Below are 26,059 nucleotides of genomic sequence, written 5' to 3'. Positions count from 1 at the left end.
TCCGCCAGTCTTAAAAACACTTGGAATTTTAAAGTATGGTTTTCTCAAAAAACTAAGCCATTAGAAGCAAAAAGAAGAATGGATTCCTGTTTCAGGAGGCACACACCAGTATGCACGTGTGCTTTGTTAAGTAGGGTAGATTCCCTTTAAGTTAATTAGTATAATCCCTGGGGACTACAAAAGAGAAATAATTATTCCTGGTTAATGTCTCTATCCATAATGAAACAGTATTCCATTCCAATATTCCATGCATAGTGTCCAATGAGTTGATCGCACCTCCAGGCCCAGCATAGCCATATAGTAGGAAGGCTTTAAAGGGGTGTTCCTATTTCAGCAAATAAATGTTATTGTTTGTTTACTGAAACGTTCTAGAATTTTCCAATATACTTTCCATATCAATTCTTCACAGTTTTCTAGATCTCTGCTTGTTGTCATTCTATAGGAAGCTTCACGGTTACTTCCAGTGGACAGAAATCTGACCATGGTCACACAGGTGCACGGCTCGTTATATAACACGGCTCAGATTACTCTCTGTGATATAACGAGCCGTGCACCGGTGTGACCACGGTCAGATTTCTGTCCACTGGAAGTAAACCGTGAAGCTTCCTAAAAAATGTGAAGAACTGTGAAGAATTGATACAGAAAGTATATTGGAAAATTGTATAACTTTTTATTACACAAACAATAACATTAATTTGGAAAAATGGGAACACCCATTTAATGGACTGTATTGGACTTCTCTCAAAACACACACAAGTCTCAAGACTTTCTTCTGGACACTACAACTAACTTTTCATTTTCCCCAGATCACAGATTTCTACAAAAATGGGCAGTTATCACTGACCCAAAAGACACCAGGGCTGGGATAAAGGGCTTTGTCAAATGCAATTTGTCTGTAGTAACAAGGGGAGACCCCATGACGGCGCCTCCATCTACCAGCAGCCAGAATGAGGATGTGGAAAAGTAAGTGATATCTATAGTTACCTTTTCAACCATCCAAAAATGGCCCAGAAAGCAAATATTACAGAATCGTCATCTCATTTTGAATACAATTTTGTAAATTTTTACTTTAGAAATTTGCTGCTTCCCAAATCGATTCCAGCTGAGAGACCGTGGTCAAGAATAAGTGTTAAAATCTACAAGGCCGAAGGACTACCCAGTATGAATGATGGCATCATGGGAAGCTTCTCCAAAATGATGGGAGAGAAGAAAGTCTTCATTGATCCCTATGTCCAAGTAACTTTTGCTGGACAGCAGGTGTTGTATATTACATTATAATTTCATATGTAACCAATATATGTAACCTCATAGTTTTGGTAATAACTTTATTGACTTTTTTTGGCTTTTAGGGAGAGACTTCTGTAGAAAGTGACACCAATGTACCAGAATGGAATGAGCAAATCAGTTTCATTGAGCTTTTTCCACCTCTCACCCGCAAAATAAAGATTCAGGTCCTAGATGACGCCCATATTGGAGACGTTGCACTTGCCACTCATTTTGTCGATCTCCAGCAAATTTCAGATCCAAACAAAAATGGTAAGACAGAATTTTTTTTGGCTAAATATAAAAATTGTACACTGTCTAGTCAATGTAGAGTAGTGACAATGTAATGGTTAAAAATTGTTCCATATATTACTTAGCTGGCTTCAACCCAACATTTGGACCGGCATGGGTCAACCTTTATGGCTCTCCGCAAAATTACACCTTGAGAGATGTACACAAAGATCTGAATGAAGGTCTTGGTGAAGGAATATTTTATCGAGGCCGCATCCTTGTCGCGGTGACAGTAGAGATTTTTAGTAACAACAATATTCAGGAGAAGAAACCCCTTCAAGCTCTCAAAAATGCATTCAGTAAGATGAAACTGAAAAAGAAAAGCAAAAAGGCCAAGGAGAAGGAAAGTGCCGCTGCGGCTGCTGCTGCAGCGGCTGCTGCGGAGAGTGCAGAAGGTGCAGAGGGTGAACAGGACAATGAGCAACCGAATACTGTCACAGTGGAAGTGGATGATATCCTTCCCTTTTCAGAGGTTTGTATGTTTATGCCTGATCTCCCAGGTCGAGTATAATATGGTGCTACATCTGAGCCACATCAAGGTTCCATCCCTAAATGTTTCTGTGTTTGCTCTGTAGAATGCAGTGGGTATCAAGGAGGAATTCCTTCTATTTGGCGTTCTCTTCGAGGTTACAATGATTGACCCAAGTATTGGGAATAAGCCGGTGAAATTTGAAATGTCTATAGGTACGTCAAAATGTCTTTGGTTGACGCTCCCATTCCGTATTTTTCGACTCTTTAAAGGTACTTTGTTTATATTGTTTTTTATAAATTCAAAGATGCATGATGTATCTATAAAGCTAGAGATAAAATACATATTAGATTAATCTTGGCCACATCCAGTTCCCTGACTGTGGAGTCAAGAAAAATTGGAGGCAAGAAAAATTGGGCTGCTGGATGTCTTTATATTTCATGAAATCCTCACCCAACTGCAGACAAAAACCCACTTATTTATCACAAAGTGCTAACACATATTTTTGATCAGCAACTTAATGCTCCCTGCTCTGCCAAAGCTTTGAACCATATTGGTGTCTTGGGGATAACAATACAGTTGAAAGAAGGAGGGGAAATTCAAATTCATAAAATTGTAGGGAAGCTATAATTCATAATTGTAGCTTCCCTACAGGGTTACCTTGGATAGGAGGAATCGTGTGGCAGGAGCTCCAATTATAATTCAGTCCCGTTCACACTCCTTCTGCAAGTCCCATGACTGAATGCAGACTATCCTGAACTAGACATAATTGCAGGAGGAGGCCTTGAGTCTCTCGACCTGTATGGAAAACTCTGTGCTGGGGTGGCAGACTGTGTGCCCACATAAATGGCTCTGAGTGCCACCAATGGCATCCTTGTTGTAGGTTCACCGCTGTCCAATAGGAAAGAATAAGACTGATTTAGATTATGTCTCACAATATGTCAACTTGGGTCAAATCACATCAAAGCAAATCCTCTTGGAAGTTAGATAACATTTTGTATTTTTCCAATATCTGTATAAATATATCTAACTGTATTCTAAAACGGCTTATTTATGTTTTCATTGTATAGGGAATTATGGAAAAGCTGCAGAAATAATTACAAAATCCTCTAAAAAGAAAGAAGCACTACCTGAAGAGCGCCAGGGGCTGCTAGATCCAGGCTCAGAAGATGAACTCAGTGTGGATATGCAGGAAGACCCAAGTAAAAATGAGCAAACTGGCAAGTCCATAACCATCCCGCGGAAGCCGGAGCGAACAGAACCAGACGAGTATGAGATTCTAATACCACCTATGTCCAAATTTCACAGTCATTCTTTTGCTGCTATGAAAAAGTACCATATATACTCGAGTATAAGCCTAGTTTTTCAGCACAAAAAAATGTGCTGAAAACCCAAACTCGGCTTGGCATCCATCCCTGGCCTTGACTGAGCGTATACCTCAGGTGTTCCATCAGTGATGTAACTGTCCATATATGGAGAGATCCTGAACATGTTCACTTCTCCTCCTGCTTTTAGAGGGGGGGGGGGTGCGGAATATGGTGAATCCCACCATAAACGCAGATGGTAACTCTTAATATGGCGTAGTCAGCATCTAAATGTTGGCATCATTTGTGCCCCACCACTTATTCTAGGATCCTCACTCCTCGATGTCAAGGGGAGCAACATTCCTTGGGAAAATGGTGGCACACGTGTGGTGCTGGCACTTAAGTCCCGCTGGCGCCATTTAAAGGGTAACACCTACGATTAGTGAAGGGGGTGAGCATTCGATTAGGATACCGAACGTACTTTTATGTTTGCAGTTCTTTCTGCTATATACCACTGGGAAACGACAGACCTTGTCTACATGTGTGGAGCTACTGGGAGGACCACAGCTGGAGACTATACAACTCTAACTGGATAGTAAAGATTGCTGAGCGTCTGGTGAGCATCACATCTCGGCATCACACACTACTTTACACACTGCATTTCCCATAGTGAACAACATATGAATTTATTTGAAGTGTTTATATAGGCAAAATGAATTGATAACACGTACATCGGATAGAACTGTAGTGTTAGATCAGTAAGGGTCCGACACCTATAAACTCCCCTTCTCCAAGATCAGCAGTTCGTAGCAGCGGATAAACAGAGAAAGGAACACATAGTTATTAGTTCTGTTCTCTTTTTAGTGGTCAGACTGAGTTACTACAGGTCAACTCCTATTCATTTGAGCTATGCTGCAGTGACTTAATACAGCCACTACATTGGGAATGGCGCTGTCTGAATACTGTTCCATTTTCAGCTTGGGAGAAAAAGCTGATCTGTGGGGGTGTTGGGCGCTGTTCCCACGACTATTAGGCATTGAGAACCTATCCTATATGAATCACAGGGGTTACCCAAAAATTACAAGAATGGGGATCTTATGGCTCAGTAATAGGCTGTAATTATGTAAGAATCCCTGCTTTGGACAATAACAAGGTTAATAAGGCAAAATATAGTTAATGTGGTTGGTTAATTGCAGGCATGCTCTAAATTAGAATTTATATAAATGATTTTGGAGTAAAAGATCAAAATTTAAGATCAACATTGTTTGACAAACAAAATACCGTCCCAATGAGTCTGTAATAATTCTTCAAAGGAAACTGGACTTGAGGAAGTTGCAAAGTTGGTAACGAGACCTAAGGGAAAGCCAGAAATTCGTCTGAAACAGGTTCTTGAGGAATTTGCTGCTGGGTGCAGGTAAATTATTATTTTTATTACAATGAAAAAATTAAGAACGGGGTAACAAAAGCTCTTTATGTGGTGTTTTATTAAGGAATATATACCAATAGTAATCAATAGATATCAATATAATATATAGGACATACATTGAGGCACATTTACTTACCCGGTCCTGTCGCGATCCAGCGGCGCGTTCTCTGTGGAGGATTTGGGTCTTCCGGCGATTCACTAAGGTAGTGCGTCCAATGTCCACCAGGTGTCGCTGCTGCGCTGAATTCCGTCGAAGTTCACTGGAGTTCACCAAGCTACCCTGGGTGCAGGTAAGTGCGTGTCAAGCGACACTATTTTTTTTAAATATGCGTTTTTTCTGAATCCGTCAGGTTTTCTTACAGCCACTCCATTTCCGTCGTGTGCATGCCGGCGCCGATGCGCCACAATGCAATCACATGCGCCAAAAACCCGGGACAATTCAGGAAAAATCTGCGCAAAACGGTAAAATTCGGGTAACCCGCCGGAAAAACGTGATTCGGGCCTTTAGTAAATGACCCCCATTGACTTGGCTCATATATCATGATAAGTGGAATTATTATGGTGATCAAAAGAAGGAATGTCAATCCTAAAGCAAAAATCGACAATCTTACCACTAATTCTCACTAAAGACTCACTACATTTGTAGGTTTGTACTCTATTGCTTTTTAATGTTAATGTTTAATGTTAATGTTTTTTTGGAAATAATTATGTAGTCCCTACATTTATTTCAGGCAGTACTCCCTCAGTGCTGGAAAGAGAACCATGGCTCGACCCAACAACCTAGATCAATGCAGGATGAAATCAGTTCCCCGCAACCTTGTAAGTTTATGTATAAAAAGAGTTTAGCTTATAAAAAGCATAATGTGCAGTCAAGAAAGTTTCATATGTAAGGCTGCCATACATAATATTTGGTTGGCTTGCCCTGATGAAATTGTTGGGTTAAGCCAACGTTATGGGGGCCCATGATCTGGTCACACAATTTGGTGTTTTAGAGAGTCGAAGGTACCGCACACTCATTAATGGTTGGTGGTGCACATATAGGGTTTCTTGATCCTATTGGGTAGGGTATAGGAAACTCGGCACACCGAAAATGTCTGCATTATTTTTCTTAGAATTTATTCTATAAGTGATATACATATTAAGACTTCACCAAAAACACATTAGTAGCATATGAACAGTGTTTTACAGATCCTAATTTGTCAACGTTTCTGTCGGAACGGCCTATGTCAAGTAGCTCTGGATATATATAGGGAGAGAATTATGGAGGTGAAGGCCTAATATGTATATCATGTATTGAACAATTTGGGTCCTTGTCACAGCCCCCATAGAGGTCTACAGTACCCGGTCACGGTGCGGTGAGCAAATGGTGTCTCACTTCACCGTAATTGAGCCGGTGAGTCGGCTTTCAATGGAGAGCAGAGGGCTGAGGAGCGTTCACTCCCCCTCCCTTCACCACCCGGCCGTGAGCTACTCCCCGGGATTCGGTCTGAGTGAGCACACGGCCATGTGCATGGGGCCTCACTCCTTACATTTTTTTTAGCATAGTGGGCAAGTGAGAACAGTCGATTGCTTTCCACTGGAGCCTATATAATTGTTAACAGATTTTTCAGATGTAACGTATATTACTACAAAAATTGTACATAATGGGGCAGCTATATTTTTCGAGCTAGATATATCTAACCGTGCCACTTTGATCAAGCGTTTTAGACAGTTTTCAAGCACTGTTACAACTTGTACTTATGAAAAGTGTCTCTGTGTCAAAACTTATGCTAATGCCAAATTCTTTTTTAAATTCTGCGGTTTTTCCGAATCCGTCGGGTTGTCCGGCCGCCACCCCCCAATTTCTGTCAAGTGAAAGCCGGCACCGATGCGACACAATCCGATCGCGTGCGCCAAAATCCTGGGGCAATTTGGCGCAAATTGGAAATATTCGTAAAACCCAATGAAAGTGCAGCGTTTGGACCCTTAGTAAATGAGCCCCATTGTCACCTTCCTCCTTAACATGGTTTTACCACAAGAACTCAAAAAAACTGTATCCTATTTCTTCTGAAACGTCCTTCTTATAACATTCTCTTTTTAGATTATACATGCGAGACGAGCTTTGAAGGACAGTCGGAAACTGGAGAAGAATAACGTCAAGGAGATGATTGACAAAGCCAAGAAAACTTTAGTAAAAGTTAGATTTTTGGCTAAAGAGGTACATTTACCCTTAAGTAGTAGAAGTGCTGGTATATATTAGCTTTGAGCTACTTGCTTTCCTTCAACGTTTAGTACAGGCTGAACCTCCAAGTTATGTGTAATCTTGGGAGTTTGCTCAGGGATTTGCTACATCAAAACTCATATTGATTTTACACAGCAGCGGAATATTTGTTCAGCAGGATAACCAATCCTCAACATTGGATTTTTTATGGCTTATTAGCATTGTACATCTAAGAATTAGAGGTTTTGAACTTTGGTTTTATGTATTCATGGGAAAACAAAATGTTTGTGCAAAACACATTTTTTTACTTTAATGGAAATCTACCATCAAAATCACGCATGATAAACCAGGGACACTAATAATAATTATACAAGTTGATTTGAGAAGGAAGGAGGTGATGGATAACAAATATAAGATTACCACAGTCACGGTGCCTGGATTTATGAATAAGTGCCCCTGGTTTATCATCCTTGATTGTGATGGTTGATTTCCTTTAGAGAAAACCTGCCACCGAAATGAATCCACCCAAAATAAATACTTCAAAAGTTATGATTAAGAAGCTCTTATCCCTAAATGGTTCCTTTCCCTGGTTGCAATTTTTAAAAATCAGTTTGTGAACCTTTATGCAACTCAACCTAATGTGAGTTCAATTACACTAAGTTAGTCCAATGAGGCCCTGCATGACTCCATGGATTGCTACTCTTACCCATCCTCTTCATCCTCCATGGAGACTTCTGTGATTTCATGTGATCAGATGTATGGAGTAGACATTGCAGATATAACAGGACCATCACCTTGGTCACATGACATGAAGTGAATTGGACATGGGGAAGAGTAAATGGGAGGGGTCAACTGAACAGGACACTCCCCCTTTGATGTCGGGAAATACAAGATAAAGTTGATTTATGGAGATGTAAGGGAAACAGTTTTTATGTAGAAGAATAGTGTTTTAATAGTTAGTTAATTGGGCTCTATAGGATCCTGTCATTAGCTGAGGCTACACGGCACGGCTACTCCACGCCCCAGTAGCCTCTTGTGTTCTGCCCACCAATCCATATTCATCACGCAGCTACGAATAGCGGCGCACACCCGCCTGCAAAGCTGGGTTCTGCGCATACGCAGACTGAAGGTCACCGGCTGCGCAGTCTCGGCTCTGAAGCCGGAGCTACAGGCATGTGCAGAACCCAGCTTTGCAGACTCCTGGTAGCTGCACGCTGAAGATGCATTGGTAGGCGGAACACAAGAGGCTACTGGGGCGTGGAGTAGCCACGCTGTGTAGCCTCAGCTCCAACTACTCCACGCCCCAGTAGCCTCTTTAGGAAATTTGCATATTGGGGGAGTTAAAATTTATAAAAGTTCTGGGCCACGAAAGAATTAGCCCTAAAAAGGGCTCTACTACTCTACATTAGAGGAACCTGCCACCGGATCTACCTTAATGGGTAAATGTGTGGTGGTAGGTTCCCTTTAAGGTAGCTTTGAGGCAAAGTTTCCCTTATCCCACCCTGGAAAATATATTTGCATATTTACTTCCCAGAATCCCCAGTGAAGCGTGCACGGCTTATAAGCCTCCCTACACATACAACAGTGGGGTTTAAAGGTAAAATAGTTTCTCCCTTGACCTTACTTTAACATACAATAATGATCGTGTAGGCAAATGTCCCTAATGATCTGTGTATATTCCAAAATGTGACAATAACAATGGATTATTTGCATCCTGACAGACAAAGTTTTTTACAACATAGGAGAGGGTTGGTGATGTAACAAAAAGTAAATGCTTAAAGGGAATCTGTCACCAGGGACTTCATTTTCCCAAGAGACAAGTTGCAAAAGCCCGTCACACCAGCATCGCAAAAATGCCTTTTTCCATTTTTATTACAATATAATTGTGTGTTTTAACTTACCAGAATCCTGTGCAGAGTCCTGGTGATGCTTTGGTTTGGGTGCATTTAATAAACACTTATTCTGTCTCTGCTTCTCACTCACACTTCAGCCCTTAACTCCCACCTTTCTGCTGGTTTACAACCCCTTCCTCCCCCACTAATGTCATCTCACCACACAGTGAGCTCTGTCGCTCAGGAGGGAGTAGGAGGGAGGGGTTGTAAACGAGCAGAATGGTGGGGGCTGAGAGCTGAGGAGCACAGATAAGACAAGTGTTTTTTTATTAAATGCAACCAAACCAAAGCCCTGGGACTCAGCACAGGATTCTGACAGGGAGCCATGTAAGGTAAAACACACAATTATTTTGTAATGAAAATGCTCATAAAAATGGACAAAGGTATCTATGCAGGGCAGGCGTAATGGGCTTTTGCAGAAAACGTGGTGCCAGGTTGAAAATGTTCCTGTCAGGTCGATTCAGGACCCTAAACAGGTCCTTATGGATCTGTGGTTTAGCATTTTCACTTTCCTAGATATGAGTCCGATGAGGCACATCAGACTCACATCTTCAAATCCCACCATACCTGCACCTCCTCTCGCGATGCGGCAAATAAAGACGAGATAATACTTTGCCAGCTTTACTTGTCGCAACGCGCATGCGTTGTGGGAAGAGGAAAGTGAAACGTTTATTTTTGGGGGTCGGACATTAAACCACTAGACCTGTGGGTGGTTTAGTGTCCCAAATTGCCAGGACATGTTTCCTTGAACACCGCTTTTCCTCTTGTAGACCACAAAAGAACACTCCAAGATTCAGGTTAAGTATCCTCAGCAAACTATGACTAAGGGTACTTAACCTGAAACGTGTAGGGTTTTGTGGACTATTTGTAGTCATGAAATGAAGAATCATGGATTTTGATTACGAGAGTTGGAGGACATGATGTTTATAGGAGAGGGTTTGTTACGGTGATAGCAGTTAGACTATGGAAGCCACTATGTAAGAAATGTGCTACAGTTACCGGACTAATGGAGAAGGGTCATCAATCAAGGGATTTCTGCACAGTGGAGAAAATATTCCTCTAACATGAGGGTAAATATACTCATTTCTTTTGTTCTACAGCCTCAGTGCACACTTCCAGACGTGCTCATATGGATGTTCAGCAACAACAAGAGAATAGCCTATGCACGGATCCCGGCTCAAAATGTTCTCTACTCTGTAGTGGAAGAGGAGAAAGGGAAGGACTGCGGGAAGATCTCTACAGTGTATTTCAAGGTGTGAAAAATCCCATTATGTGGCATCACTTATTGTAATCCTGAAACGTGAGATTTCACATTTTTCATGGCTTTCCATCAATTTGGCTATTTGAGCCATCCCCACCCATGACCTGTTAATGGCCTATCCTGGATAGGTCACTAATTATGATGAGCAAACCTGAACCCCAATTTTTGGTTCTGGGGTTGGGTCCCTTAACCCAGGCTCGGTGTTTGGCTCACCACTCCCCCCAACCTCCCTCCCCCAGTGTCAGCACTGATCCCGGTGTTCAATGCCACCAGCATGTACTCTAGGATCGCCTTTCCACGACCACGGGCGTTATTGGTGGGGGTGAGCATGGATTCCAGAACTTTCAGGTTCACTCATCCCTGGTCACTAATAGTTTTGTGGGTGGAAAACCCCTTTAAAAATGTACAAATTACCAAAACTTTGATATGGGAACAATCTATTATGATTGTGTGGTTAAGCATTGGGTGGGGTTACTGTATATAAAACTGTATGTTCTTTACCGACTATGTTTAGATCCCTGGATCATACAGTGGAGAAATCTTTGCAAAAGCTGAAATCTACATGTGGCTTGGTGTGACAAAATATGCAAAAAACAGCACAGCTGACCTACCAGATGATTTTAAGCCCCTCTATGAAAGAAACGGACAACTAGTGGAATCTCCCACTCCCAATCCACCACTTCTGCTTCGGAGAGATGGTAAGATAAATTCAGGACAATCACACACGTTGCAGTTTCGCTTTCTTCTCGGGGCAACCATATGCATGTTTGTTTTGTGATTTCCTAAATTACATACAAGTAGTATGTGTCTAAATATATATGTATTCTCTAAGTGGGCTTTACTTGGATTTTAAGTTATTGTATCTAAGGAGCATGAGGATTTTATAAAAATGAAATATATGAAAGCCTCAGTCACTAATTTTCATCATACAGGGCTCTGCCGGTGTCTAAATATCTGAAATAAATTGAACACACATTTCTCAATGCATTTTCCAGATTATCGATATTTCCAGCTACGCGCTCACATGTACCAGGCCCGTAGTATTCTCCCTGCTGATGACAACGGTTTGTCGGATCCATTTGCTAGAGTCATATTTGGCAACTCATGTCAGACGACTCGGGTAAGAATGCACGCTGCTATATGGTCAGTATAGAGGGGGTGCAGAGGTTGTGGTCGCACCCAGGCACAAGAGGCTTTGGGGGCCCATAAGGTTTCACTTTCCCATATGAAAAGATTATTACTATAAACCATACATTATAGTCTGGGCCCTGGCACAAACTTTGCACTGGGGCCCATCAGTTTCAAGTTACGCCACTGCCCCTGTGTGTTATGCATATGTAGCGTATGTGTGGTTATGTCTGGGGAGTGTATATATGAAATATGTGTATTCTGAAGAATTACATGCGGTATGGAGCCGGCAGCGAGGGTTTAGGTGTATGGGGGCCCCATTTCTAAGTTTGCACCGGGGCCCACTGGGGTCTTGTTATGCCACTGCTTAGTAGATTATAGTTGAAAGAGTGGAAAGAGGGTTGTCCTACAATCAATATTCCCCAGTTAACCCCGCTTACATACAGATTACACAAACACAATACAAACAATCTTTATTTGCACACATATTTAAATAAATGTTTGTATTTCTAATATTATATATACTTAATTTTTTTTGGCATAAAATAACAGCATACCTGTCAAATAGTGCATAACAAGAGTGTGTACATTATATCTTTGAAGAGAAGCAATCATATACTTCATGTAATCACAACAAAAGTATCCACTTAAAGGGAACCTGTCAGCAGGACTTACCACACTAAACTACCAGCCCTCTCAGGAATGGTATAAAAAGGTTCTTTCTAAAATCCCCTCTTTAATATGAAATTTCACCTGTTTATGTACAAAAAAATTTACGGGAAATTTGACTCATTTTCGCATGAGTTGAGTCAAGTTTAGTGATTGTTGGGGGAGTGTCACTCCAGAGTGTTAGGCAAAAACTAATTCGCTATTCAAGTATTTCCGTCAGATAGTGTTTTCAAAGGTGGCTATTGAAAAATTGAGACCAGGGAGACTCAAACTTTAAATATCCTAGAAACTAATATCTTCCATTCGGGCTAGTTGGGATACTTTCCTGATCCATATTGGGGCTTATTTACCAAGGGTCTCGCTACTCACTTTTGTCAGACCTTTTTCTGGAATTTCACAGCTTGGACAAGTATTTAACAGGTATCTGCACTGGGATTGTGTCACAAGCGATCGGTTTTTGGCGCAGCTGTGCTGGATTCCATGTGACACAATTTAGGGGGCGTTCCGTCGGAGGATCCGATTGACTCGGACTGAGCGCTGGATTTAACTTTCAAATTGTGTAGCAAGACCAAGCACTTACATGCACCAGGAAGAGGAAGGTGAACTCTGTCGGACCTGAGCGGGGAAGCGACACATTCAGGATATCGGGCACACAATCTAAGTGAATCGCGGCACAGGGCATTATCGTTGGACAGTGCACTTTCTGTGAACTCCGGCGGATGGGTAAGTAAATGTGCCTCGTTGTCAGTGTCAGTATGATCCCAATGTAAAGGAAAACAAGTATTTGGCTATTAGTAACAAGTTAACCCAAAGTTTCCTACGTGTTACACATACACACATTACACAGCCATGGGGAGCGAAAGAATGATAGATTCAGTACTGCCATCTCACGAAAATTATTTCCTAAATAACTGTAGGTGATTAATGAGACTCTAGCGCCAATGTGGAGTGAACTGCTGATCTATGACAATCTCCTCATGGATGGGAATAAGGAAGACTTAAAGAATGACCCTCCACTTATCATTATTAATATCTACGACCAAGATAAATTTGTAAGTATACTAGTTTTATTTCTGAGAGGCTAATATACTGTATATACTCGAGTATAAGCAGACCCAAGTATTAGCCAAGGCCCCTAATTTTACCACAAAAACCTGGGAAAACCCATTGACTTGAGTAAAAGCCGAGGGTGGGAAATGCATTGGTCACAGCCTCCCCAGTATATAGCCTGCCGGACTCTGCCCCATAGTATATAGCCAGCACCTGCCCCCCAGGATATAGCCTGCCAGCCCATATCACCCAGTATATAGCCAGCCCCCTGCCCCAGTATATAGCCAGCAACAGGAGAAGCCAGAAAGGTGAGTTTTGATATATATTTTTTTACTCGAGTATAAGCCGAGTTTGGGTTTTCAGCACATTTTTTGTGCTGAAAAACTAGGCTTATACTCGAGTATATATGGTAATTTGGTAAGGGCGGCTTCACACTTTTATTGCTTCATTGACGGACCCCACTATTATCTATACGATGTATAGACTTCTTGCTTGAACTCTGAACTCATGACCTCTGTGCATCACATATGAATATGGTACTGTGAGTCCCCTCCCCAGGTGTGGGTTCCGTCCATGAAGCAGGACCCTGCCCGATCCATGATTTACAGATAAACTCGGAAAGTGTTAATCCGTTGTAAGTCACATATCATGGCCCTAAACGACTGGTTAACAAATAATTGGTTATTGACTATTAAAACAATGAATGTAATCGTCATTAATTATAGAAAGGACATTCTTCTTATCCCAATCCTCATTTCTACTCAATGATGTTGATTTTTAAGAGATGTTAGAGATTTAATTTTAAAAATTTAATTTGAAAATTTTTAGGGGGCACCTGACTTCTTGGGCCGCTGCTTCGCTACTCCTACTGTAACGCTTTTTGATGATGAAGATAATGAAGGAGGTCCTAAATATACCCAACCACCCTTGCGATTCTTTGACATCTTTAGGGGTAACATAAGCGCCGGTGAACTAATCGCTGCATTTGAGCTTATTGAACTGGAAAACAGAACATATATGAGAGAGGTAAGTGTGTCATAAACCTGAAATGATGAGTATTAAGACTAGTAATTAATCTAAAATGTATTAGTTGGGGACATTTTCATTTTCATCTAAACAGATATCTAGAATTCTGGTTATGTTTCTCTTATGTTTCTCTGTGACCTGTACTTACAATTAGCTTCTTCCAGAACGTTCTAGATTGATTTAGGGTTGTCACACACCTTTCAGCTGATGCCCCATATGCATGGATGCTTTCTTTCTTTCTCTTAAAGAAATCTTCCACCAGGATGAAGGATTGTAAACCAAGCACACTGACATTCTGGTGTGTGCCCCCTCTGGCAGAAGCTGCTCTACTTGTAGATTCATATGCCTTTGTGTTTAAGAAAAAGAGGTTTTAAAAATTATGAAGATGAACCTTCGGGGCTCCAAGTTCCATTGACATCTATAGAGCCTGGAGCCCCTGAGGTTCATTTGCATAGCTTGTGAAACCTTTTTATTATAAAAACAAGGTCCTAAGAAGCTAAAAGAAAAGCATAACCTACCAGAGAGGGCACACACCAGTATGTCAGTGTGCTTGGTTTACAATCCTGCATCCTGGTGGTAGATTTCCTTTAAATCGCTTTTATTGGTATTTTAAGGTATAACAGATTGAACGACAATAACATTACTTTAACATGTGGGAGTCGGCAGATCGGAATACATTACCAAGCAGTGGGATGCACACATGTTTTCGATATAGAAAAGGGAATAGGCTATTGCTAAACACCGCTGGTGATGACTGATCTCCCTTGATATCACAAAGATTGATGATATGCAACAGCATGAGTCATATTTTCTGTGACATCTGCTTAAACCCTTGTATATTTATCGAGTAACACTGAAATCAGCAGGTTCAGCTGATACTTGTCTGACGTGTATGACACTGTCATCGCGGTGTGGGATCTTATGCTCCTTACACACACATACAGGGATTGGATAAAATACCTAGAATCCCCCAATTTTTACATACTCAAGTTGATCCCTTCTTGATACACCCTCCATACCCGGTGATGTACCCTTTATTCTCAGTTACATACGGCCAGTTTTGGCTCCACCCCCCCCTTCCCGCTTAATGACCATGATCGGTGCTGGCTCCATTTGCAGGTGTTAACTCTTTAAAGTTGTCGGTAGTGACGATCCTCCTCAAAATGGCTGTCTGCAGACGCATGTTTGTGCTGCAGCCAAAGTTGTTTGTATGCCAGCACCAGTCGCCGGTGTAACTGGTTGGGGTTCGGTATCTGAACAGGATTTTGAAATTCATATTCAAACTCGGCTGAACCCGAATTTTAACGAGTCCGCTCATCACTAATCATTTCTAATCAGTATACACATATAAACATTAGATACACTGGGGGTCATTTACTAAGGGCCCGATTCGCGTTTTCCCGACATGTTACCCAAATATTTCCGATTTGCGCCGATTTCCCCTGAATTGCCCCAGGATTTTGGCGCACGCGATCGGATTGTGGCGCATCGGCGCTGGCATGCACGCAACGGAAATCGGGGCGTGGCCGAACGAAAACCCGACGGATTCGGAAAAACCGCCGCATTTTTAGAAAAAAATGTGTCGCAGAGCTTGCACTTACCTTCACTTGGAATAGGCCGGTGTACTTGAGTGCGTTCCGATGCTTTTCAGTGCAGCAGTGCCACCTTGTGGACGTCGGAGGAACTGCCTTAATGAATCCCGGGCCGGACCCGAATCTACTGCAGAGAACGCGCCGCTGGATCGCGAATGGACCGAGTAAGTAAATCTGCCCCTCTCTCTAGAACAGATAGCATTATAGGAGAGATCAAGACATATTTAGTATAGGTTCATGGTACTAAAAGCATCTTAAGGGTCCAACACAAAATCATAGAGATAACTTTATTTTTACACTGAGGTCTATTAAATTAATGTCCTATCATTCTAGCCAGCGCTACCGGAGTACATCATTCAGAGGGAACCTGAGCTGCTTAAGCTGACAGATGAAGACGGAAGAGAAATAGTGGAAACAATAGAGCGTTACGAAATTCCAGATGGAATTCGTCCAGTCCTAAAGGAATTCAAAATAGAGGTAAATGCAGTATAGAAGAAGATAATATATTAAATTTATATTTGGCTATTCTCATTATCAATCATTATTAATGTTTGTGTTGATAGTAAAACATCTAATTAGAGGCTGAAATATGTAAAGTGCTAAAATAGAATTTGTCACTTATAACAGCATTTAGTTTTAGGCTATATTCACACAAACATGTGCCTGCCGCACTGTAGCACGATGGGCAGACGTCGGCGCCCAGGAGAGAAGTAGAGGGTGAGCGCTGCTCAACCCCGCCCCGCTCCACAGCGATTTATGGTGCGTGGCGCCGTATTTCGGGAAAAGATATGGCATGTCCTATCTTTCTCATGGGTACGGAATGGTACGGTGCCGCACATGTGCAGCACCATATGGCACCGGGGGGCCCCATGCCGGTCAATGGGGGACGTATAAACAACGAATATACATCGGACGTATATACGTCCCCCAATGGCCATGTGAATGTGGCCTAAGAAAGTAGGTGGAGCCACATGATAAGATGGGACTGCACCCATGATCCTATACTTGGTGCACATATTGGTGGACAGGCAGCTGAGACCTGTAGTGATAAGACTATAAGATAAGGCACTATAAAGAACATATCAACAATAATTTAGTCCCAGAAAACTTTAACGTTGAAAAATAAATCATTACTTAGTTAATACGCTTGAAAAAAGTTCATCCAAGAAAGGAAAGGGAAGGGATGGGGGAAGGGATGTAAAGGAACAAAATTCTATATTGTAACATAACCATCAATGTTATTTTGCTGTAAGAATCCTCTAGACCCCTTTTGAAGCTCTCTGCTGTCCCTGCTGTGACCAGCTCCTTAGCTCAGCTATTCCACAGGTTTACAGCTCTTACAGTAAAGAAGCCTTGTCATCTCTGGTGATAAAACCTTGTTTTCACCAGAGGCAGACAGTTCTCCCTTGTCTTTTCATGTCATTTAATCTGGAACAACTTTCCACCATTTTTTTTTTGTATGGACCATTTATATAAATTAGTCATCTCTTAGTTATCTTTTTTCTCAATCTCGAAAAATGACATTTTACAAACCACAGCTACATGTTACACACTAAGGCCAAGTCAATGATTGTCATCTGTTTTTATACTTCTCGATTATTTGCCCATATGTATTTTCCAGATTCTTTTTTGGGGACTGCGAGATTTGAAGAGGATAAACTTATTTGAAGTTGAACAACCTTACGTGCGAATTGAATGTGCTGGAAAAATGGTGGAATCGGAAACAATATTGAGTTTCAAAGAATTCCCCAATTTCACAGAACTTGTGAAAAGTGTGGAAGTGGTACGTAGAATAAAATATTATAAATCACACATGTAATAGAGATTGGGGCCAGTATACAAATTCAGTCTTCCCCAGGACCGGCGCCAGCAGTGGGCATACCCGGGCAAGTACCCGGGGCTCCTGGGGCGGGGGGCCCACATAAGGCTATACATAAGGAATCCATGGGGGTGAGGGGGCTTTATATAAAATAACCATGAGGGTGCTGTTTGGGATGATAAACTAGGGAATATTTAGGGAACAGGAGACTGTTTTGGTTTCTGAATTTTTAATGCCACCACGTGAGTTCACAGCAAAGGGACCCACCGAGGTTCTGTCACCCAGGGGCCTACTGACACCTGGAGCTGACCCTGGTCTTCCCTATTACCATAGCTCAAAAATTGGACAATGATACAACATGCCATGAAAACATTGACCTTGACACTGGGTGGCCACATATAACTACAGATACAACTTTTGAGAAACTATAGTAAAATCATGGTTGATTTGGTCAACGTAGACACATATTAATCTGTAAAAGTCCAACCAAGAAGAAAGGTAAAGGAGGACACATCTGTATGTCCCTGCAGCTAACATCATCCATTGTAACACAAAAAAAAATGTTACTTTTTTCACTGTTATCCTAGTGGCTTCCAGAACAAGCATATCTCCACCCACCACTGACTATCTTTGTGGTGGAAAAACGAGCATTTGGCCGCTCTGTTATGGTCGGATCTACAGTGGTTTCTAATCTGATGAAGTATGCGCCAAAAGAACTGGAAGAGCAGTTAGAGAATGAAGAAGAAGCTAAACCCAAACGTAAGTATTGCAGTAAAACATTAGGACTTGGTTGGGCAAAACTGGATGCTGTCCCACACCTTGGGGCACATTTACTAGGGGTCCGAACACCGCACTTTCGTCAGGTTTCCCAAATATTTCCATTATGCGCCAAATTGCCCTGGGTTTTTGGTGCACGCGATCGGATTGTGGTGCATGGGTGCCGGCTTGCATGCGACAGAAATCGGGGGCCATGGCCGTCGGGCAACCCGACAGATTCGGGCAAACTGCGGAATTTAAAAAAGCAAATGTGTCGCAAGATCAAGCACTCACATGCACCGGGAAGAAGAAGGTGAACCCCGGCGGGCCTCAGCAGGGAAGCGACGGATGCAGGAACTCGGGCGAACGATGTTAGGGAATCGCGGCAGACCCGAATCCTCGTCGGACAATGCACCGCGGGATTGTGACAGGACCGGGTAAATAAATGTGCCCCCTTGTTTTTCTGTGGTGGTGTAAAAGTGGATAAGAGAAATAATATGGATTTTGTATTTTTGCAGAGAAGAAACTTTTTCCACGCTTTCCCCCTCCATCAGCAATAATCAATGTGGAGCAAGATGAAAAAGATAGCAAATTCAACCCTCTTAACCTAGTCAAGGTATGATACTGCAACATTACCCCACACACACACACACCTTGCTGTGACTGGTCAGTAAGAGCACTGACTCTTGGGAGAGAACGACAAACTGACCCAGAGCCTTGTAATGAGGTTATACTCTTGAAGACTTTTGCTGAAGTTCTTTCAAAGCATGATGAGTTTGTTCAACCAATCACCAGCCTGGATTCTGCAGAAAAGATAACAAATATTTCAACATTAATATTAACATTCAATATTAACCCTTCTGTGATAGGCAAGTGGCATTCCAAGTGTTATTACTGCATTCTGGCAGTAGGTGGCAGCAAAGGATAACAAATTAGGGGAGCTCCAAAATTAAGAGGTATTATTCCTAAAGGCACCATGATAGAAGCGGGCAAACTCCACCAGTTAACCAGGAGACTAACTAAAAGTAACTTTTAGCAATGACCCATCCAGTGGAATAATATAGTAGGATCTCATGAACATAACATATCTGCTTCATGTACGTTACGTATTATATAATCATGTATCTACATATTCCAGGATCCTTTAAAGAGCTTGGCAAAAACTGTTACCAGAGAAGAAGAGCTCGAAGAAGAGCGACCAGATTTGGAAGAACTGGATTGGTGGTCAAAATACTATGAATCTCTAAGAGAACTTAGTGACCAAGTATGTACCTGCCACTTTACTGAATGAGGGCAGTATATTTAGGGGAGTCGAAGTAGTTATGATCTTAGGACCCATTTTAGAAAAATTGTTGAAATTCTATAATTTGCTGATAAGCCATTGATTAAAAGGGGATCTGACCGACGGGATTCGGACTGATCATGGCAAGGAAGGTCCTGTTCTTGGTTATCCTAAGAAGGAAAGCATTGGCAGGTTTTTTTTTGGATGGAAGGATCACAAACCTGTTGTTTCATTATAGATGGATGCTGCTGAAGAAGATGAAGAAGCCGAAAATGAAGAAGGTGGAGGTAAGGCTATGTTCATACAAGCTGAGTGTATATGCTAGGAAAGTTCTCGGTATCTAGGATGCTGAGCATAGCGTCACTGTCTATATGATTACAGTGACGTCATTAGGAAACTGCTCCAAACTTCGGCAGCAGCCAATTAAAGGCTGCTGCAGATGTTCACTCCTTCTCCCGCATTCAGAGAGTAGAAGGAGGCCCCGGGAACCATATCCCACTGTAAAGGCATACAAACAGAGATGTGAATGTAGCCTAAGACACTCATACAATTTAGTTTGCAGGACATAAAATAGGAAAGAAACGAAAGAAAAATGGGAATAAAAACCCATGTATAATGCCAAAATAACGATCATCCTGTTCTATAGTACGCTGCCTGCAAGAAGTGAAAACATAGCAGTGTAGAGCAGCACCGTGACTGAAGGCTTGGTGGGTGCAGGTCTTCGTAGGGGTTCTGACAGAAACCTCGCTCAACTAATGGCACACGATGAAGCAGCACTCCAAGATAAAGAAACGAGTTTTATTCCACCATCAAATAGCAACGTTTCACCTTTTCCATAAAGGCATTTCCATAAATTCATTTTCAAGCATCCCAACGTGTTACCCGAATATTTCCGATTTGCGCCGATTTTCCCTGTATTGCCCCGGGATTTTGGCGCACGCGATCGGATTGTGGTGCATCAGCGCCGACATGCACGCGATGGAAATCGGGGGGCATGGCCGAACGAAAACCCAACGGATTTGGAAAAACCGCCGCATTTTTTTAAAAAATTGTGTCGCGGGACTCGCGCATACCTTCACCAGGTATAGGCTCGTGCATTCCGGCGGGCCTCGGGGAACTTCAGCGCAGCAGCGACATCTGGTGGACGGCGGAGGAACTGCCTTAGTGAATCGCCGGAAGACCCGAATCCACAGCACAGAACGCGCCACTGGATCGCGAATGGGCCGGGTAATTAAATCTGCCCCATTATGTATTATCTGCTCAGCTCCTTGTGTCGCATCAGCGCCGGCTTGCATGCAACGAAAAACGGGGGGCGTGGCCGTCGGAAAACCCAACGGATTCTGAAAAATCGTGCTATTTTTTAAAAAAAAGTGCCGCCTGACACAGACTTACATGCACCAGGAATTGGATGGTGAACTCCGGCGGATCTCGGCGCAGCAACGACACCTGGTGGACATCGGGCGCACGACCTTAGTGAATCGCTGGAAGACCCAAATCCTTGTCGGAGAAAAAGCTGCTGGATCGCGACAGGACCGGGTAAGTAAATGTGCCCCATTATGTATTATCTGCTCAGCTCCCATTGCTCTAAAATATGCTGCCTGCAGATAGGACACTATGTACAATCTGCTCGGCTTCTGCTGCTCTATAATATGCTGCCTGCAGATAGGACACTATGTACAATCTGCTCGGCTCCTCCTGCTCTATAATATGCTGCCTGCAAGAAGGACATTATGTATTATCTGCTCGGCTCCTCCTGCTCTATAAAATGCTGCCTACATAAAGTACACTATATGCAAACTGCTCAGCCCCTCCTGATCTATAACATGCTCCCTACACATAGGACATTATGTACAATCTGCTCAGCTCCTCCTGCTCTATAACATGCTGCCTGCAGATAGGACACTATGTACAATCTGCTCAGCTCCTCCTGCTCTATAACATGCTGCCTGCAGATAGGACACTATGTACAATCTGCCCAGCTCCTCCTGCCCTATAACATGCTGCCTACATATATGACACTTTGTCCAATCTGCTCAAATCCTCCTGCTCTATAGCATGCTGCCTGCAGATAGAACACTGAGGGTCATTTACTAAGGGCCCTAATCACGTTTTTTCGTTGGGTTGCCCGAAAATGACCGATTTGCAGCGAATTGCCCCGGGTTTTTGGCGCACGCAATCGTATTTTGCCGCATCGGCGCTGGCATGCACGCAACAGAAATCGGGGGCGTGGCCATCAGAAAACCCGACAGATTCGGAAAAACCTGCACCCAGCATAGTTTGTTGAACTCCAGCGAACTCCGACGGACTTCAGCGCAGCAGCGACACCTGGTGGACATCGGGCGCACTACCTTAGTGAATCGCCGGAAGACCCGAATCAGCGTCGGAGAACCCGCCGCTGAATCGCGAATGGACCAGGTAAGTAAATCTGCCCCAGTGTGTACAATGTGCTCAGCTCCTCCTGTTCTATAACATGCTGCTTAGATCATCATGCTCTATAACAGGCGACTTGCAGATAGATCTAATGCATTAATACTGTGATCTGAAAATGAAAGTCCTTTACACTTATACTGTTGCAGTGTACATTACATCTAGATTTTTAGAAAATGAAAGAATACCTTATGAACAGTACAGTCGCAAAATATCTTATTAGTCTTTTATGAATCTTGTATCTAGACGCGGTGAATATTCAATTAGACGCTGCAGGTGAGGAGGAAATTATAGAAGTTGAGATTGTGAAACCAAAGAGAAAACCAATCTCCACCTTAAAGGTAAGTGTGATGTATTACCCTGATATGGCTGTTATTATTATTAGCTAAAGAAGAATTGAATAATCCAGCTATCATGTAGATTATAAAGCCAAATGTATGTGTGAATAGATGTGTATACATAGCGAGCACTAATGCACTAATAATACAAGCAGCAATCTATAATGTCTGATCAGAATACAATCCTAACACTAGAGAGAATCTGTTATTTCAACGTTTCTTTATACAGGCAGTCCCCGGGTTACATACAAGACAGGGTCCGGAGGTTTGTTCTTAAGTTGAATTTGTATGTAAGTCAAAACTGTATATTTTATAATTATAGATCCAGACAAAACAAAATTTTGGCCCCAGTGACAATTGAAGTTTAAACATTTTTTGCTGTAATGGGACCAAGGATTATCAATAAAGCTTCATTACAGACACCTTACAGCTGATCATTGCAATCTGGGACTATAGTAAAGCATCCAGAGAGGTCACCAGAGGTCAGGGGGGGTCTGTCTGTAAATATGGGTTGTATGTAAGTCGGGTGTCCTTAAGTAGGGGACCGCCTGTACTTTTTAATTAAAAACAAGAATCATGAGGCAGAAACTGGTGATAAGGAGCACCCGTACTACTACGCTTAAGTCAGGCGATTTTGATATTGTCGAGGACCAGATTTGTCTCATAACAACACTCCAACATCCTGCAGAAGACTTTCCTTATGTCTGAGCGAGGTCTTAAAGGGGTATTCTCGTCTGGGCATTTACATTCTGTTTCATTAATCTGCCATATACAAACATTTCTTCAATTAGATGTTATTAAAAAAAATTACCTGTGTGAAGATAATTTCTCATAAATGTAGTCATATGGTTGGTCCCTTGGATACAAGACTTGGATACGGCCACCTCTGCTGGAGTGATTGGACAAAGAAGCAAAAGTTTTTGTATATGAAATGTCAGAGAGATACTGTATGTTCTACAGCTGTGTCTGCCCACCGCTTCCAAAATGTGAGGTGGTCGTATCCAAGGAAGCTATCTCGTTTCTAAGGGACCATATGACTACATTTATCTTCACACAGGAACATTTTTTTTAATAACATCCAATTGAAGAAATGTTTCCATATGGCAAATGAATTAAAATAAATGTAAATGCCCAGATGGGAAAACCCCTTTAAGGTCATGGAAGATCTATATTCCTTTAGTATCTTCTGTAGAGGTTAATATTATTTACATAAATAATAAAGAACCATGTTGGGTTTCAGCATTGAATAAAGGTTTAATTCTATTATTTTATGCCATGTTAGGTAATATAAAATAAGAATATCAACCGCATTTACATCATGTATCTTGACACTTTATAACGCGTTTCAGGCACAATTACTTATTGTAACCGCTTTAGGAGAGTTGTTTGGTATTAGGTGCCCCATCTCCCTCTGCCACCCATCTGCACCCGGCAACTGTAATCACAGGAAGCCGATGGAGTCCAGTAAAGGACCCCATGGTTGCCTGTGATGATTATCTATTAGGCCAGGCTGGAGGCTGGTTGTGTAATACAGGCGGTCCCCTACTTAAGGACACCCAGCTTACAGATGACCCATGGTTAAAGACAGACCCCTCTGACCACTGTGACCTCTGGTGAAGCTCTCTGGATGTTACTATAGTCCCAGACTGCAATGATCAGCTGTAAGGTGTCTGTAATGAAGCTTTATTGATAATCCTTGGCCCCATTACAGCGAAAATTTTTGAAACTCCAATCGTAAAAAAAAATTATGAAATATACAATTTCGAGTTACATACAAATTCAACTTAAGAACAAACCTACGCAACCTATCTTATACGGAACCCAAGGACTGCCTGTACATTACATAAGAGATCAAACAATCTCATCTAAATGTCTCCTTGTGGGACATTGTGGTATAAAAAAAAATATTAAAATAAATAAAGTTTTACTAACAAAAATAAAGAGCAAAAAAAAAATTTTTAAAAAACCACCAACCACACGAAAATCAGCAACCCCTTTAAAAAAAAAAGGGAAAACACACAGATTTTGTACCTCTACATCTGTACCAATCCAGGCTACAAAGCTATAATAGTATTTATCTTGTACAACAAGATAAAGGATTGTAAACCAATCACACTGACATACTGGTGTGTGCCCCCTCTGGTAGGATCCATTAGCTTCCTTTGCTCTTATTTATTTTTTTTTTTTTAAAGGCTTTACAAATTATGCAAATGAGTCAGAGGTCTCCGGGCTCCATTAACACCTATAGATTTGCATAATTTTAAAAGCCTTTTTTTGTAAAAAACAGGGAATAAGAAACTTAAAGAAGAGCGGATCCTGACAGAGGGGCCACACACCAGTATGTCAGTGTGCTTAGTTTACAATCCATCATCCTGGTGGTAGATGTCCTTTAAAGAAAAAAATTATGCCAAAATTGACATATTTTTAATCATTCATCACACCAAAAATTATATTAATTGCAATCAAAAAACATTATGAACCCTAATGTGTAAAAAGGAAATCTACAGGGCTTTTCACAAAAAATATAAGCCCTCACTCAAGCACGAAAAAATTAGATAATGGGTTAAAATAACATTATAATAATAACAATAATAATAATAATCCCAGAATAATTCAGCTCTTTACCCGCAGGTATACAAAGGAGAACTTGAGAATGAATTTGATAATTTTGAAGACTGGTTACATGTATTTTCTCTGCATCGGGGCAAGGCATTGGATGATGAAGATGGAAATGATGAAGATAACTTCATGGGAAAGTACAAGGTACATTTTGTTGTTGGTCAATTTATCTTGCATGTAGTTAAGATCTTTTCTTGATATCATGGCTGTGTTTTTTAGGGCTCCTTCTACGTCTACCCCTTAAGCGATGCCAATGATGAGTTCCAAATAATGAAGGGCGTGCCAAGGAACCGCCCAGTGAAAGTACTCGTGAGGATTTACATTGTCAAAGTGAGTGAATGTCAATACAGTCGATGGGTTATTTGTAGACCCTTTGTTTCTTCATGAGACGTAGGGATGAGACCTGATGGTTGATGATGACAATATCGATCTCTATGATTAAATGAATCCTATATTTCATGCAATGAATAGCAAACAGTCAGGAATTACAGAAAAAAGCTAAAAACTGTCAAATCTATATTCTGCTAAATTTTCAACTATTGTAATTTAGCCTCTTGGTGACGAGGCCTGGTTGGGATTAATTACAAAGCTTTCTAATGTTTGTCCTTGTCATATTTCAGAGTTTGGGTTCTGCTCTATTCATAATAATAATAATTCTTTATTTATATAGCGCACACAGATTACGCAGCGCTGCACAAGCATGTCAAATTGTTCCCTATCCCCATGGGGCTCACAATCTAACAGTATATTTTTTGAAGTGTGGGAGGAAACCGGAGTACCCGGAGGAAACCCACACAAACACGGAGAGAACATACAAACTCTTTGCAGATGTTGACCTGGGTGGGATTCAAACCCAGGACCCCAGTGCTGCAAGGCAGAAGTGCTACTCACTCAGCCACCATGCCGCCCTTCATAGTGTTTGGCAAAGTCTTTAAGTAATTTTCCGTGAGTCTATCTACAGGATATCCACTCAGTAGGCGAGTGCAGGGTATTTTAGCTTAAACCCATTCAAAAATATACAATTGGGTACATTAATTACCCGGTCCTGTCGCAATCCAGCGGCTTGTTCTCCGTCGAGGATTCGGGTCTTCCAGCGATTCATTAAGGTCATGCGCCCGATGTCCACCAGGTGTCGCTGCTGCGCCGAGGTCCGCCGGAGTTCACCATCTAATTCCTGGTGCATGTAAGTGTGTGTGTAGTGACACTTTTCTTTTTTTAAATAGCGCGATTTTTCTGAAACCGACAGG

The 26,059-nt window shown here is 41.8% G+C and overlaps 1 protein-coding gene across 1 annotated transcript in view; it reads left to right on the top strand.

Moving 5' to 3' along the window:
* The window catches only part of LOC140064910 (fer-1-like protein 4), an 80,675-nt gene that overhangs the window by 41,006 nt on the left and 13,610 nt on the right, over nucleotides 1–26,059 (top strand). The window contains exons 12-35 of the mRNA XM_072112232.1: nucleotides 807–963; nucleotides 1,074–1,257; nucleotides 1,350–1,536; nucleotides 1,641–2,026; nucleotides 2,130–2,238; nucleotides 3,094–3,292; nucleotides 3,823–3,943; nucleotides 4,641–4,741; nucleotides 5,485–5,572; nucleotides 6,834–6,950; nucleotides 9,946–10,098; nucleotides 10,621–10,804; nucleotides 11,102–11,226; nucleotides 12,821–12,955; nucleotides 13,782–13,979; nucleotides 15,905–16,048; nucleotides 17,193–17,354; nucleotides 17,978–18,149; nucleotides 18,665–18,762; nucleotides 19,285–19,410; nucleotides 19,667–19,715; nucleotides 22,102–22,196; nucleotides 24,825–24,956; nucleotides 25,032–25,142. Coding sequence (XP_071968333.1) covers nucleotides 807–963; nucleotides 1,074–1,257; nucleotides 1,350–1,536; nucleotides 1,641–2,026; nucleotides 2,130–2,238; nucleotides 3,094–3,292; nucleotides 3,823–3,943; nucleotides 4,641–4,741; nucleotides 5,485–5,572; nucleotides 6,834–6,950; nucleotides 9,946–10,098; nucleotides 10,621–10,804; nucleotides 11,102–11,226; nucleotides 12,821–12,955; nucleotides 13,782–13,979; nucleotides 15,905–16,048; nucleotides 17,193–17,354; nucleotides 17,978–18,149; nucleotides 18,665–18,762; nucleotides 19,285–19,410; nucleotides 19,667–19,715; nucleotides 22,102–22,196; nucleotides 24,825–24,956; nucleotides 25,032–25,142 — 3,533 coding nt within the window. The remainder of the gene's footprint in view (nucleotides 1–806; nucleotides 964–1,073; nucleotides 1,258–1,349; nucleotides 1,537–1,640; nucleotides 2,027–2,129; nucleotides 2,239–3,093; nucleotides 3,293–3,822; nucleotides 3,944–4,640; nucleotides 4,742–5,484; nucleotides 5,573–6,833; nucleotides 6,951–9,945; nucleotides 10,099–10,620; nucleotides 10,805–11,101; nucleotides 11,227–12,820; nucleotides 12,956–13,781; nucleotides 13,980–15,904; nucleotides 16,049–17,192; nucleotides 17,355–17,977; nucleotides 18,150–18,664; nucleotides 18,763–19,284; nucleotides 19,411–19,666; nucleotides 19,716–22,101; nucleotides 22,197–24,824; nucleotides 24,957–25,031; nucleotides 25,143–26,059) is intronic.

The sequence above is a fragment of the Engystomops pustulosus genome, chromosome 6 (assembly GCF_040894005.1).
Source record: "Engystomops pustulosus chromosome 6, aEngPut4.maternal, whole genome shotgun sequence".
NCBI classification, from domain to species: Eukaryota; Metazoa; Chordata; class Amphibia; order Anura; family Leptodactylidae; genus Engystomops; species Engystomops pustulosus.
This window is presented reverse-complemented; position numbering and strand designations above follow the sequence as displayed.